At 34.0% G+C, this 16,786-nt stretch overlaps 3 protein-coding genes across 3 annotated transcripts; 1 reads left to right on the plus strand and 2 right to left on the minus strand.

Moving 5' to 3' along the window:
* Positions 1-956: 956 nt before the first annotated feature.
* On the minus strand, positions 957-4,920 carry LOC123921692 (serine/threonine protein phosphatase 2A 57 kDa regulatory subunit B' kappa isoform-like). Its single transcript, XM_045974338.1, has 3 exons — positions 4,396-4,920; positions 2,400-3,606; positions 957-1,886 (listed from the first exon to the last, which is right to left on the minus strand). The coding sequence occupies exons 2-3, from the start codon at positions 3,564-3,566 to the stop codon at positions 1,500-1,502; spliced, it is 1,554 nt and encodes a 517-aa protein (XP_045830294.1). The 5' UTR covers positions 3,567-3,606; positions 4,396-4,920; the 3' UTR covers positions 957-1,499.
* A 4,351-nt stretch (positions 4,921-9,271) lies between these two features.
* On the plus strand, positions 9,272-11,461 carry LOC123921694 (protein MAIN-LIKE 1-like). The gene is made up of 3 exons (XM_045974341.1): positions 9,272-9,526; positions 9,746-10,429; positions 10,595-11,461. The coding sequence occupies exons 1-3, from the start codon at positions 9,374-9,376 to the stop codon at positions 11,330-11,332; spliced, it is 1,575 nt and encodes a 524-aa protein (XP_045830297.1). The 5' UTR covers positions 9,272-9,373; the 3' UTR covers positions 11,333-11,461.
* Positions 11,462-11,540: 79 nt separating this feature from the next.
* LOC123921693 (PKS-NRPS hybrid synthetase cheA-like) lies at positions 11,541-14,432 on the minus strand. Its single transcript, XM_045974340.1, has 3 exons — positions 13,199-14,432; positions 12,433-13,115; positions 11,541-12,331 (listed from the first exon to the last, which is right to left on the minus strand). Exons 1-3 carry the CDS (start codon positions 14,407-14,409, stop codon positions 11,631-11,633), a joined length of 2,595 nt encoding a protein of 864 aa, XP_045830296.1. The 5' UTR covers positions 14,410-14,432; the 3' UTR covers positions 11,541-11,630.
* Between the last annotated feature and the right edge of the window lie 2,354 nt (positions 14,433-16,786).

The raw sequence follows: 16,786 nt of genomic DNA on the forward strand, positions 1-16,786 counted from the left end.
TGATGGTTTTCGATTATTGTATATAATAGAGATAATGACGGTCAAGTTGATGCAATACACCTCTAATTAACAATCCTTTTCAGTCCCTCTTTTGAAAGCTTCCCTTGTTCACCATGTCATTATGTTTGGATTCACTATGTCCATGTTTGGTTTTACTTTTAGGTGTGACAACATTGATTTTAACTTAATTTAGGATTTGGACATGATTTTTAAATAAAAAAATAGAATCGGAGTTATTGCACCTATAATGGTTAAGTCGGTCAAAAGATTTAAGTGAATGTTTAGTATCATAGTAGATTTGTTGAAATAACAATGATTCACTATAATTTTGTAAAACCTACATCATTTTAGATTACCGTAATTCTAATAAACAATTATAATACCACATATGCACTAAAACAAACAAAAGAAGCTCGTCCATAAGCTTTGTATGCGATTTTAGTTTGAAAGGAAGGTAATTTTATGATGCACAAGTAAGATAAGATAAGTCTTATATCATGTACAAATTAACTTCTACTATTGAAATATGACAAGACTTATTAATCCAACGTAAAAAATACATATGTGCATCATGCATAACTATTTTCCTTGCACATAGATGTGTACCATAAACAAAATAAGATGTATACCAGAGTATGTACCGGTACATATCTAAATAAGATGTATATCAGAGCGTTCACCGCAAACAAACCCTTGAAAGAAAAACTAAAGTAAAATAGGAGAGCGATAATTCCTTTTAACCAAATAATTGTTCATTCTCTCATTCTTTTACTATTTCCTTTACCAACCTGAAAATCCGGAGTGAAGCACTATACTGTACTAACTAAAGCCTTACATGAATAGAGTAGTAGGTAGTAATAAAATAGACAAAAGGAAAGGAATGAACAATAACATAGCATACAAGTAAAATCTGACTTGGCAATATTAGGTAGTACTAGAAGAGAAGATATATATAGAGATGCATAAACATCATTCCACATCATTCCAAATAGCCAATGAATGTGTATAGCATAATACTATATCAATGAAACTCTTGCATATTGGCAGGGAAAAGTGTGGGCCATGAGGTAAACAAAAACTGAACAAAAGGTGAAATGAAACAGGTGTTACTGACAGACACTGCATATAATTGCATGCACGAATGAACCACCGACACATCAACACCCCCCACCACCACTGTAACATGTTTCCTCCTCCAAACAAAACAAAATATCACCTACTCAGCACCACCTAAGCAAAACACAACACAAACTTTGAAGGTGATCATGTTTGTTTGTACTAGATAGATCATAGATCATAGATCATAGATCATAGATGATGATGATGATGATATTCATATCATGATATGTTATGCATTGCATGCATACCCTATTGCCAATGGCATCTTCAAATTTTAAGAAAACACAAACACCACTATGTAAATTAGAACCAACCAACCAACCAACCAACCAACCAACCCCTTACAAATCATTCAACAACATTACTCAAAGCAATTTCAATTAGCATGCTACTGAGCATGTAGCAGTAGCTGATGTTACTTGGACTAAGATATCTCCGCCGTTGTTGTCACTTCCGTTGCCTGCAGATTGGGTATTGGTAGCAGCTTCTTCAAGGCGTTTCCATGTTATTCTTCGTTTCTCGGCTACATCGCTTGACTTTGAATCTTCCTCCTCGATTTTGCGTTGGCAGGCAAGTACGAGTTCCTCGTCCATCTGAGATAGCATCTTTTTTATGTTTTGAGTCAGGTTCAGCACTGCTTGATTCCAGTGATTCTGGGAGTTATGTACAAGTGCGGAGAACACAAGAGGTAGAATCACTTGTCGGTTTTGTGTTATAAGATTAAGGATGTGTTCGTTGTTCCATAGCAAATGTGCTCGTTCTGCTACCTGAATAAACACATCAATATAAGCTATAACTGATGATCTTCCTAAAGAGACACATTAGCATCATAGCCATATAAGTAAACTATAAATTGAAAAGTATCAACGCCTTTATCTTAAATGCTTAGACATTTGAAGAGCTCTATAAGATTCATCTAAGTCTACATGCTCAGGTTTGATGAACAAAGATACTATAACTAATTACATCAGAAAACCATTTATTGTTCAAGTATATGAACAAATCGTCATGGATATCCTGGTTGGGTAAATACCTTAATAAAGTGCTAATGTATAAGTTATTCCTATGCTGGAGAGCTTATGGAAGTAAGTAGAAAACACTGTATGGACATGTCATAAGCTGTTTGCATAAGCTCTCCCTAACAGTCTCACAAGTGTTTATGCCACTAGATAAGCTCAAATAAGTTAATCTAAAAAGATGCTCATGTACAAGGATGAAATCTAGAAACAGAAACAAGCAGATTAGTTAATTAGAAAGATGACCGGTGTAGAAAAAACAACCTGGTAATGTGAGCTAGTAAGGCAGCAAGCCAATCGTCGAAACAGCGGCACCATAATCTTCTGGAATTCAGCCATGCTGGTCATTTCCAAAACCTCTTCCAACTCACTCATAAACATTAGCTCCTTTTGGCTATTAGTAACTGGCCAGTACTTCAATAGTCCCTTTATCACAGAGCTTACAAGTCTTTGATCCTTATCTATGAACTGTACAATGCAATATGCTAGCTGCTGATGATAAATACCGATAGATTTGGGTTTGTGCAAAGGAATTAAAGCCTTCCACAAAAATATTTTGTGCTCTTCCTTCAATGGCAAGGCAAATCCACTAATAACACTCCCAAAAATCTCCAATAGTTCGGCAATTCCATTATGTCGCTCAGTCTCAAAAACAAACCGGTAGATAATATTGCTAACAGATTTCCTTATAAAAGGCCTATGAACCATGAATTTTCCATAGATTCTATGCAGAACTGTTTTCAAACAATCTCGTTCTCTAGGGTCCTCAGAATCAAAAAGGTCGAGTAATCTTAAAACAAAAGCATGATCTACGTGCGCTTTTGCAAGCTTCACATCAAGAGAGTTGTAATTGATGAATTGAAGGAGTAGATCATAAACAACTTGCAGGTGAGACCAAGCAGGATCAAACATAGGTTCTTCATCTTCTGTTTCTCCACCACCACTAGTACTCGAACGAAACTTAGGTGGAAAAACCCTAAACAAATTGGTTGCACACATTTTACACAACGCGGCAATTGCTGGTTCTGTAAACTTTACAGAACCAGAAGAAACAAAATCAACAAGGTCTAACAATGTTTGGCGTTTAACGTCTTGTTCTGTACAGTTCTTATCAAGGTCACTCATATCATAAACTTTGCAGCAAAGGTTCAACTTACTGATAAATAGGCTTTGTTTCTGTGTATTCGAAACATCTTTGAATGATAGCGAAGGATCAACTGCTTCTACACCAGCATTCATACTTGCAGGAAAAACAACAGAAGATACCCTTTTCACAACATTTAATTTGCTTGAAATGGTACTTCCAACATTTGTACACTGAAACACATTTCCAAAACTAGTAGTACTATTGCCTGAATCACTCTTTGCAGAATCTGATGAGTCAGATTTTGGTAACTTCTTAGGTAATTTGCTAAGAATTTGTTTTATCATTGTGGCAAACTGACAATGTTACAAGCCTAACCTATTACACCTGCATCCAACTCATCAATGGTTAGTTAATACTATAAATCTTCCAACATGTACAAGCTCAAAATCAAATCCTATGAAAGGGACAAACATAAGAGAACTAAAAAAATTTGAATGAAACAAAATCATAATTTGAGGAGTGATGCAAGAAATGTTCTACAAGAGAGAAACAAGATCAAGACAGAAAACACCAATCTATGCACAAGAACATGTGTCAAAGAAATTGAGAATATCATTAAAGAACAGTAACTGCAAAATTCTAGCCAGATCTAACAACTGTGACATGACAGAATTGAGTACATTTGGATGAATCTTGGCAAATTTTCAACCAAAAACAACAATTGAACAAACACTGCTCCTAATACAAAGCCAGAACAAGTTCATCTTAACAACTTTCTGAAAATCAAATGAAGAAGCAAAAAAATAATGTAAAATCTAGAAAGCACAAGCCAATAATGAAAACAAATTTTGGAAATTTACATAAACAACAATAATGAGTGGAAAAAATCCAAGATCTAGATAGAAGAAAAGATAAAAAGTAAGCACAACCACTTGAAGAAACATTAAAGATACTGTACCTCACAAGATCCTCACCACACCAGCTAAAAAATAAATTTAAAAAAAATTAAAAAAATAAATTTTTTATAGTACATCATAATCAAGTTAAAATCCAAGGTGAGTTCAAAAAAGCAACAAAACCAAAATTGGTATATTTAAGAAAGAAAAGTTGCTAAAGAGAGAGAGAGAGAAAATGAGTGAGAAAGAGATAAGAGTAACCAACTAACAAACCAACCTGATATCTGTGAATGAAAAAGTAAAGAAACCCAGTTGAGAGAGTGAAAGAAAGATTGAAACTTTAGTGGTTAGAAGAAAGATAGAGCAAGAAGAAGAAAGTGGGGTTGAAATTTTGTTTGGTGGTGATGAAGTAAAAGAAAGAAAAAGAGAAATTTTTTAGCTATTTAGATTTGAGCATTTTGATGAATAATGATAATGATGATGATGATTATGATAACAGTGGATCGTTACAACATCCAATGCATCACAACAATGAATTGAATGCCACTAGTACTAACTAAGCTCTAAAATTTGAGTTCCTCGATTGAAGAGAATAAACGATGCGACATGTTATTATGTTTTTAATGTTAAAATGAAACTGTTTTTTTAGTTTACTGTTACAGACATAATCGTAGGTGGTACTACAACACAACAACATAAGTCCAATCACCACCGAACCCAACTTCACATTCATCTAATTAACCCTCTCTACTCTATTTATTGATTTGCATTCACATGAGGCTGTAACAAATTATCACCGTCTGATTTAAAATATGTGGCCAAATTTGTTTATAGTAATTTTATGATTATGTTGCGACCTACTTGAATAGGATCTGTTCTATAGAATCGAACTAAGGTGTCCTTAATTTCTAATGAGACTGAAACATATGAATTGTCTTATGAATAATTAACATTAGTAATGTAAATCTATGTGAAAGTTGTGTGGGTTTTTTACCGAAAAGAATCTAGTTCTTCTATTTACACTATGTTAGCAAAAATCATTTAAGGATTTTGATATTATAATTCTCACTAAAGTATGAATTTTTATAGAGAGTAATGATAAATACCCGGATCCAATGTGGATTTCCTTAATGTTCTTGGTTCTTTTATGCAACTTTTCGCCTCTCTGTTTCCTCTTTTCTTTTATCTATGATGGTGTGAATATGAATCTTTTATGAGAAAAAATGAACCACTTCGCATTTTCTTCTTCTTTCCTTGCGGTTACATTCAGATTTAGTAACCACCACTCAAAAGGGAGAGGAGAGGGATACTATTTATTTTGAATTTCAAAATAAGACTCAATTGACTTTAATTACCATTAGACCAAACATCCTTCACATTAAGCTATCTTTTATTTAAAACCAATCTATTAATTACATGAACCACGTTTATAAAGTAAGAGAAAAAAAAAATGTAAAATAATTTTATACCGTCAACTAATTCAAATCATATTCTTGATATGACATAACAAATTAATAATCTTTTATTGGATGATCGTGTAAAACTATTTTAAACGGTCGATGCATCTCCATTAAACTCATAAATAATTTAAGTTTTGTCGTTTAATGTACTTTCACAAATACTTCGTATTAAGAAAAAAAAAATAACATATAAATAAATAAGTGTAACAATTTTACGATATTTTCCTATTAATAATTAGTTATTAAGTTCTCATGAATTTAAATTAATTCGTAGGGACATCACATTATATATACAAGAGTCAGAGTTCAAATTTTGGATATTCTATTTATTTATTTTTAAAGTGTAATTTCTAACCCTTTTTTTTTTAATCGATAAAATTTTATTAAAAAAAGCAGCAAGTGATCCTGGCACAAGAAGTGCACAAGACCAAAGCTATATGTACAAGGGAAACTAGGGATAAAAACTAGGTGTAATTTCAAGCTACTTGACTACTTGAAAAATAAAATAAAAAATAATTATTTCTTAATAATTATCATAAAAATATACTGTATTAGAGTTAAGATCTGAAACACAATATTGAAAGAAGAAGAAGAAGAAGAAGAAGAAGAAGAAGAAAAATTGAATGTAGTATAATTTTGGAACCATTTCTTTTTGTTAAAAAGACGCTGAAAAGATGGTAATGCATTACGTAAGGTGAAAATGTACAATTTAATTTGCCAAATTAAGAGGCTAGATTTTTGGAATTTGAGAGTTAGGAGCGAGTGAGTGACAGAATAAAAAAGAAGAAAGAAATAGGAGGTGAGGTTTTGTGATGTGAGATTTGTGTAGGAATTTGGAAAAGAACAAAATTGAGAGAATCATGAAAAGTGAAGGGACAGAATCACCTCAAATACAAAAAGGAAAGAAGGGGGAGGGTGGTAAATAGTATAATACGGTGATAAATATCATCGGGAAATCTCACTCTTAAATGAATAAGTGAGATATTTAGAGTTTGAATCTCGACCCTTATACATAAAATATGATGTTCAAGGGCTAATATTTGGAGTACCGTCAATGGATCCTCCTCTTATATTATATATTACTATATGATTAATTTGTTTTTATTATTTTTATTATTCACATTAGCGTGTATAATTATATATGCAACACAACCAGCAAGTATAGTGGTGATCACAATTTGGATTTAGGTTTGGGAAACTCAAGTTCAAAATCCATCAATAATGTTCAAACATATGGGAATCATATTTCAAATGTTGCAAATCATGCATCTGATCAATCTAATTGGCACAATGGTGGAAACATAAACAAGCCTAAGGTTTAAATAATATATAAAATTGTAAAGTATTTTTTATTTAATGAGATTTTTATTTATGTTACATTTAAACATTTTTTTCCTATTGCTTGTTAATTTTTCGTTCAGCTTGTGAATATTCTACCAAAACCATATAATAGACCAAACAACATGGAAGCATATGGAAGAGATTTGCATGGAGAAAATGAAGCTTTAAGGATGCTAAGTCAAAAACTCACCTTCATTCTTCATCCTCTAATGAAATCCTTTTAGAGATCACTCACAAATGCTTCATAGTTTCCCACATACTCACCCACCAAATTTTCATGTGGGTACCCTTTAATTTATTTGACCTATTGCATCATTTTCAATTTTTCATGTTAGCATAATTTTAAATTGCATTTGTAGTTGTAATTTCAATCGCAGAGACTTCAAAATCTTTTATGTTGCAGTCACAATTGTAGTTACATAAAGTAATTTAAAACTATGTTTATTAGTATTTGAAGTTCATTTTCGATATTTTTTTGTTGCTTAAATTTATCGAATAGTGAGAGAATTTGAGTTTCTCCAACTTTACCCAAGGTCTGGACTAAGGAACATAATGTTCTTCTTTTATTCTTAAGAGTTAAAATTTTTAAGAATTAAAATTTTAACATTATTTTGCAGACACATAAACTATATTAGTTTATAGAGAACAAAAAAACTGTTCACCAAAATACCTAATGCATCTTTAATGTTAAGCCACCGGAAGATAACATCAACTGCTAATGGTATTTTGTGACAATGATCAAACACGACAATCATTATTGACAAACAATATATACTTATAATAGTCACATGTTTACCATTATAAATGTGAATGCAATCCACTAAATACTTATATGAATTTACACTAACACAACTTTATTAGGCATATCAATAAATTACTACAGAGACGACATGCACATCTTTATTTGTAAAATATTATAAGATAAAATAAGATATCAAACACACCATTAATATACAATCTTTGAGTGCAAAAAATTAACTGCAAGTGATACTCTCAACGTAATGATCAAAGGTTAGTAATAAGATTTGTCAGATAATGTGCATCTTTGACACCAATCATTACCGCTTGATAATCATTATATTATTGTACTTAGCATCCCTTAATGTGAGAACAAACTCACAAACAAATTAAAATTAGCATGAAATATATCCGGATAGCATGATAAAAGAAAATTATTGTAGAAACATAATAACAATAAACTCAGACATCATAATTAGTTGAAACTTAACTCCGTACATAATGACCACTTATGCCTAAACCATAGTCTGGTTATTGCGCACTCAACGAATGATAATAACAAATCTTAACGAACAATTTCTTTATATTCATGCATTCCTCAAGATGTATTTACTTAGGTACCTTAACCAGGTGCTGATCCAAAGTGATCCTACCCATCCCCATGAACTTCGAAAAGTTACACTGTTATTTATACATTTCTTCATTATAAACTTCCTGAATATCTCTTACATCACCTATCGCAACCAAACACGCAAACTTGTTTCTCTCTCAAATATCGATCGCTCAGTTATAATTGCCACATATAGCCTACTTCTCATTGGTCCACCTAAATTTTATTTCTCAATGATAAGATAGTAAATAGTTTCTTTTTTTTACGATAAGATAGTAAATAATTGTTCAACTTAAAAGTGATAATGTAACATCCTATTTTATTTATTAGATTAATTATTTATTTAATTGTGCCGCATAATTAACTTTCGTAATTGAATATTTGTGTATACTTGACTTTAGTCTTTAAGTTAGAAACTAGAGTAAATTTATTTGTGGGCTTTAAGTTAATTGGGCCTAGAGTAAATTTGATACGTTTGATACAGAAAATTTCTCAGAAAAATTTTTTTCCTACCCCAACAATCTTCACTTTACCCCAACAATCATATTTGAAATGACAAATATACCCTCATATATAATGTAAAACTGGAAAAAAAAAATCATTATTTACCCTAGTCAAAAAAGTGTTCCGGTGTGAGTTCGGCGAATTTGAGCGAGTAAGTACAATTTTACATACCGGTACACTTTTTCGAAGTGTGCCGGTTCGATTTCCTTACCGGTACACTTGAAAACAAGTGTTCCGGTATGAATATTCATACCGGTACACTTGAAAAAAAGTGTACCGGTATGCATATTCATACCGGAACACTTTTTTTCAAGTGTACCGGTATGAATATTCATACCGGAACACTTTTTTCAAGTGTACCGGTATGAATATTCATACCGGAACACTTGACAAAAAGTGTACCGGTAAAGACGATTTCTGCGTATCATATTACATACCGGTACACTTTTAAAAAAGTGTACCGGTTCACAGTGAATTTTTTTTTTAAAATTTTTTTTTTTTTTTTTTCAGTGGTGCGTACAAGAGGAGGAGACGGTAGAATTAGGCATAACAGAGGACGCGGAGAGTCTCGGCCACATCAGGAGGAGCCGGAAGACGATGAGATGCCGCCAGTGCATCAGGAGCAGGTTGAGGAGCAGGTTGAGGAGGAGGCTGAGCAGCAGGCTGTGCAGCAGGCTTGGCCTGGAGGGCCGATCGATACGAGTCTTTTGACTCGATACGAGCATCATGTTGCTCGTCATGTATGGTTTGGTCAGGTACTACTTTGTTTTTTTTGTTATTATTTGTTAAGTTATATTGATCATTTTTTTTTAATTTGTATTGTTTATACTCTCGTTACAACTGTTAAATCCTTATTTTACATACAAATTTAGTGTTAAAATATTATTATAGTTCATTTTCAATGTCTTATGATATGCATCCAATTATCCGGTCTAATTTATTATTCACAATGTTTTTTTATTAAATATATGTAGGAACGTGTCGAAGGTGACAAAATTGAGCTACGAATAGTATCTTTAGGAAGAAAGTTAGCTGACAGGATTCCTGATCACCATCCTCAAGTTATTCAAGGGTGGTTGAATATTTCGGGGTTGTGCTGGCTTGAGCGGACTAGCTTGAAATTTACCGATCCGCAGCTTATATCCGCATTTGTTGAGAGGTGGCACCCTGAGACATCGTCATTTCACATGCCGTTCGGCGAGATGACTATTACTTTGGACGATGTGGCATGTCTTCTGCATCTACCTGTTAGGGGTCAGTTTTATACTCCTGTATCAGTTTCTCAAGAACAAGCTGCGGAACTTGCAGTTGAGTTGTTAGGAGAGGAGTATGAATTTGCATTGCGAGAGACTGTAGCGCAGAGGGGTGGTTATTTTTCACAGCAGTGGCTATATGAGAGTTATAATAGGAATGCCAATTTCTACGGGAAATATGACTGCGCAGCTAGGGCATGGATGTTGATGTTGGTGGGATCTACCATTCTGGCCGATAAGAGTTATACACGTGTGGATGCCAAATGGCTACTTCTGTTTAGTGATTTGTCTGCAGTCCATACATATTCGTGGGCCAATATTGCATTAGTTTGTTTATACGATAACTTGAACGATGCATCCATGTTTTCTACGAGGGCCCTTGCAGGGTATGCGACACTTCTTCAGGTATGTGACACTCACTACAAAGACATAATTTAAATATTGCGTAATTAAATTTTTTTTCTCTTTGCTGTGCAATTAAATTTTGTTTTTATCTTTATTGCGTAATTTAATTTTCTTTTCTCTTTGTTGCGTTGTTAACAATTTTCTTTTTTTTCTTTTTTGTAACAGTGTTGGATCCACGAGTATTTTCCTACCCTTGGTAGGCGGGCTCAGTCGGATCTTAATTGTGATAATCCTGGATTTCCTCGAGCTATGCGGTGGATGTATAAGCAAGGGAAGACCAAGCTCCCCGAGTATCGGCCTATATTGGATGCACTGACCCCTGATGACGTGATATGGCGTCCGTTTGAGACTCACAGAGGTAGCATTCCTTTTGATCTGATTACTCTGTATAGTGGTCATCTGCGTGGATCCACGGTAGTTCCTTACTTGCCCGAGAGGTGTATTAGGCAATTTGGATTTGTACAGTATATACCACCACCACCACCTCTAGCTCCTGCCTACTCTGATATTGATAGCGACTGGATTGGTTATCACGCGTTCGTTGATCGGATCCTTCAGCCGACACGTCCAGTGACATATGCTAGTGAGACTGTACCTGATTACATGTCCTGGTACTATAGGGTATCACATCCTAGACTGTGTCGCCCTGTTGATGGACCACATGGAGCACCACCAGTTCCGCACTATGCACCTGCACCTGCACCTGCACCAGATGCCCCAGTAGACGATGCACCAGCAGATGATGCACCACAAGAAACTGCACTACAGCGTGAGCGGAGATGGAGAGGTATGGCTCGAGGCGCGCTTGAGACATTTCTTACGAGGATAGACGCTGATAGGGATGATGAGGATTTTGAGGAGCTTTTTTTTGCACTAGATGTATGTCGTGGTGCATACCCATGACTAGTTTTTTATTGTTATGTTTTTTTGAACACCGGTTTATGTACTTTTATTTTTGGATTGTGTATTTTGTTGAACTATTTTTACTATATCGTGTACTTTATTTAGATTATGAACTTTATCGATCAAATGTTTTTTATACTTCAATAATTATTTTTTGACACAAATAACGTTGCTAAAGTAGGCATTGCATTTTATTGACATAAAATATTTTTTAACACAATAAACGTTAATAACGAATTTAGATATTTGATAAAACATAAGTAATATAAATATTCGACATAAAATAAACAATTAAAAATTATTCAACAGACATAACACCACTAAGAGGTTTCACCGGAGGATTTAGAAGGTTCCAATATTGTAGGCGTCCGTTTAAGTTTGACATCCAAGACTTTGCTTCATGTGAACAAAATTTCTTCCAATCAGCTGTAACTTCGGGCAACGGAAACCCCTTTGACATGTTTACCGGAACCCAATGATTTCCATTGACAAAACCAATACAAAAAAACCTTGCTGAAGAGGAATATGAAGTCATCATAGGAAAGAAAGTCTTACTAGGTTTACCCAACGTGACGAGAACGACATTATACCTATTTGCTACCAAGTAACCCATAGCAGGTATGGTGAACCATCTAGTTGCTACCAACGAATCTCTCACAACCTGCAAATCTTGTCTGAATAATTTCTCATACAAATTGTTATTATTTCTAAGCTCTTCATCTAACTCCCGGCGGACGATGGACCAACCTTCCTCTGTGTAACCAAGTAAAGATGCAACAGCTCTAAAACCACAATTTCCATCTTCAAGCACATCAGCAATGTCAACAATATGTGGATGCATATGATCAGGAAATTGCCCCAAATATTTCTGAGATGTCAGTTGTTTAGACATCTGAGATAGTTGTTTCTGAGATGGTTGAGATTGTTGCTTCTGAGAGGGTTGAGATAGTTCATTCTGAGATGTTTGTGATTGTTGTGTACACAACCTCTTCGATGTACCTAGATTTATGTAAAAACAAAAAAAGTTGAATATATAATAATATAATATTGACATAAAAATATAAGCAATAACTATATTATCAAAAAAATAAATTAGTCACCTTGTGAATCACCATATTCTCTTTCAACGTGTTCAAAGTATGATGGATCACGATACACATCATAACCTTTTGGTGTTTTGCCTTTATTTTTGTTCTTCACTCCTCCTCTGGTTTTTATTTTTTCAGGTGGTGGACACAATGAACTTGAGGCTGGATAAGCAAGTTCAAACACTTTACTCTTCAACGCTCTTTTACCAACAATATCAAGTGACCGAAATCGAGTCCATATGGCCTCCATTGCATTACTCATATCCAACTCATATCCATCCTCTGTGTCATCCTCCAATGGTTCTTCCATAGTTAATTTCTTCCAGTGACCGTGAACTGAATCTAACGGTATCGGTACACCGCTGGTTGTATATCCACTCAATTCACAAGCACAAGGCAACTCACATGTTGACCTAAGTTTGCAACCACACAAGTTTTTATTTGTTCCAACAATGTCAATTCTCTCCATCTCATCAGAAATTAGTGTCATAGCAGCCCTGGAGACAAAGTTTCTCAAATATTGAAAAAATGGACTGCTATGTGTCTTTTCTGTATAGTAAAAACTTTTTTGAAAAGACTTCTTTATTTTGTCAACTTCTAGTCTTATGTTGTCATTCATGCCTTCCAAACACTTGCATAAGTCTCCTTTGCTGTGTTCCAACATTTTCTTCAGTCTCCAATGTGCAGACTCGACTCTAAATATCAAATTGCAAACAATAGTCAATTAAACGCCAAAAAAAGAAAAATATAATTTCAATTTAAAATAAAAAAATTATACCTATTAGTCGTTGTGTTTCCTAAATGCATCACTCGATTGGTCCATGCTTCAACAAATTGTTCTTTGTGAGGGGCCAACCAGGTGTTATTGACATATTCGACAAAATTGCTTGAATTAACACATGCTTGCTGAAACGCATTCAACCGTTGCTGATACTCCACCTCATCCGGACTTTGAACAACATCTCTCCACAAATTTTTCACCTTCTGTTTCATATCCTTAGGTATTTGCACGGTGCATCTCGCATTCACATTTTTGATTATGTGCCACGTACAAAGCATATTAGTAGTATGTGGAAATATATCTTTAATTGCATTCATCAAAGCAAACTCCCTATCAGTCAAAATTACTCTAGGAAATATATCTTGCTTTGTAATCAATTGCTTCAGCTTACCTAACGCCCAATGATAATTGTCCGTCTTCTCAGATTCCATGTAAGCAAATCCAACAGCAAATGTCATGTTAGTTGACGTTATGCCAGCAATTTCAAGCAGTGGCTGTCTATATTTATTAGTTTTGTACGTGCAGTCCATAACCAAAACAATGGGAAACAAGTTCAACAACTTGATTGAATCTGGATGCGCCCAAAAAATATCACTCAAAACATCGGAGCCATCATCTTTTCTTCTATTCCAGCTGACATATTTTGCATCATCTAACAACTGTAGCAAGTGTTGCAGCTCTGTTCTGGAACCTCTTTCCTGTATTTGCATCATGTGTCTTTTCCTATATACAAGTGTGGCATCAACAACAGACTCTGGATTTTGATCTTTCAAATCTAAAACAATGTGTCTTGGTGCTACTTTACGCTTTGTCAAATCTTGAACACGTTTGTTTTCATCAGCGGTTAAACGTGCTTTGCGAGGATGACCATGATATTGGTCAGGTAGCCCGTGGTTGTGAACTCCATGAATAACCTGAACTTTCCATCCTGAACCATCTGTTGAAGGTGCAGCTCTAATTTTAAATGGACAGTTACACTTTTTCGATGCAGATGTCGTGGAACTTTCTGAACAGTCATACTTTCCACCTTTGTCACAACCCAAAATCAACTTGTCATTTCTTCCTCTTATTCCGTTCTTTTTATCCGACCGAGTAATGATAATACCGACTTTATTGGCATCTCCAACATCTCGAGCCCATTTGACAACATCATCTGGGGTAGGAAATTTTTGATGAGTTGTAAAAACATCCGTAGTATCTACCAACATTTGACTTGTATCGCCGAGATAAGCCATATCTGTTTAAAAATAAAAAAATAAATTAAAATTAAAAAAATTAAGAATAACATACCGGTACACTTATTACATACCGGAACACTTTAACATACCGGAACACTTTTAAAAAAGTGTACCGGTATGTATAATGATAAACGAAATATAATTAACATACCGGTACACTTTTTAAAAAGTGTGCCGATAACATTAACGTACCGGTACACTTTTTAAAAAGTGTACCGGTAAAATAAACATACCGGAAACGTTATAAAAAGTGTACCGGTATAATTAACATACCGGAACACTGTTAAAAAAGTGTACCGGTAAAGTTAACTTACCGGTATGGATAATTGCTTACCGGAACAGTTTTTCGTGAGGATAAAAATTCTACCGGAACAGTATAATACGACAAAAATTGTTTTTTTAAAATATATTAATTTTTAATAAGGGTATATTGGGTATTTTTAAAAAATTGTTGGGGTAAAGTGAAGATTGTTGGGGTAGGAAAATTTTTTTTCAATTTCTCAACCTTCTCAACCCACCACAACATTTCTTCCCTACCCCCTAGCGCACTCAAAAAAAATCGGAAAATATGTTCCGAACTGTTTTTTAGTGTAAAATTTACACTATAAAAAATTCGGAAAACGTTTTCCGAATATTTTGGAGGGTAGGGGAGAAAATGAGTGGATGGGATGAGAAAATTTATTTGATACAATTATGAATTGGCGGTATATTCTCTCATTCTTTCTCCTTCTACGTATTCTAGCATTCTCACAATAATTGGCGGTATATTTTTTCGAAGCAACATTGACTGCAATTAGGCTAAGATTTGAATGCAGAAACACAATTATTTTTGTTGATAAATTGAAACTGTTGGATGATAAATTGAAACGGATCATATTTTGAGTCTCATTTCATATTTTGAAAAATTGGACGGTTCATGTGTTTGGAAGTTGAAAAACATCGGTTTAATTTGTTTGGTTTCACAGCTTAGAGAATGGAGACACGGATAAAAGCAGTATCTAATGTAAACAAAAACACAACAAAGGTATCTTCAAGTAACATCATGGCTGAACTTAAAATTTCTTTTACGGGTATTTTTCATTTCGTTCAATGATTTTTTTGAATTATTTAATGCTCGTATACAATGTATAAATCATTATGATAATTTATAACATTTTCACAAACTATGGAGATCCGTTATGGCTATTCTAGCAACAGTTGGATTGGGATTGTTTCCTTTTTATATGGCTTTCCTTAACATTTTAGAACTTACCTCCAAATCAAAAGGTTAAAACCACTTAATGACAGAACTTACCTCTAAATCAAATTTAACTACCGGTAAAAGAAAAAAAAAAACACTATAAATATATCTTCTCATCATCACTACACTACATTGTACTATCTAAGACTCTTTGAGCTAAACACAAATATCATAGTATTTTGTTACTAGTAACGTACTCTATTATTTTGTGGTGAATGAAAAGCCACGTACAATTTTGAACCTGCAACTCGTGTCTGCTACCTGCCAGTAGTGGTTGATTGCTTTATATTTTGATGATATCAGAAATCAGAAATGACAGACAGAGTCAAATTGAAAGTGATATTTACTGCCTCACTCAACCCAACGCTCACACACACACACACTTTTCTTTTGTTTTTGCAGGGAGCCATTTTCCACCCACCTGCATCTGCGGCTGATTTTTTATGTCTTTCTTTCCTCTCTCGAATTGAGTTTTTTTTGAAGAAGTTAAATTAGCCCGTCCAAATTGGCACCAGAGAGAATCGAACCTCAGACCTCAAGAGGAGCACACTCTCAGGTCTCAAATTGAGGTTTTACGCTCCATATTCAGTATTTTGCTTACTCACAAACAAAAAATAGACACAAATGGCTGTTTTTATTTTTATTTATCAGCTTTAAGAATTTTACTTTTGGTCTTGAAACCTTAAATTACTATATTTTATATAATAACGACAACCATTCAGATAAGTTGTGATGAATTTTTCTTTCTTTCTAAGATTGATTTTGATCCTTTATAATAGTGTTAGATGAGTATGAGTATACTATGATTATTATCACTGAGTGACACACACATGTTCTCAATAATAAAAGAATAAACAGAGCCACACACACAGGCCCTTTTATTTGAACCAACATATGTTAGGTAATTCAAAAATATATTGTTTCTTGTACTGTCTAATTCTATATATTAGTATTTTAAAATACAGATTTCAAATTTTGAATCCTCTAAATAGAAGAAGCCAGCTACAAATTAACAAATAAAAAAAACATTTAATTTTAAACAATTATCACATATGTATTCGAGATGAAGGAATCTGAGTTCGATCTCCAGCTCATTGTATACCAGAA

Source organism: Trifolium pratense, linkage group LG4, assembly GCF_020283565.1.
Source record: "Trifolium pratense cultivar HEN17-A07 linkage group LG4, ARS_RC_1.1, whole genome shotgun sequence".
Lineage (NCBI taxonomy): Eukaryota > Viridiplantae > Streptophyta > Magnoliopsida > Fabales > Fabaceae > Trifolium > Trifolium pratense.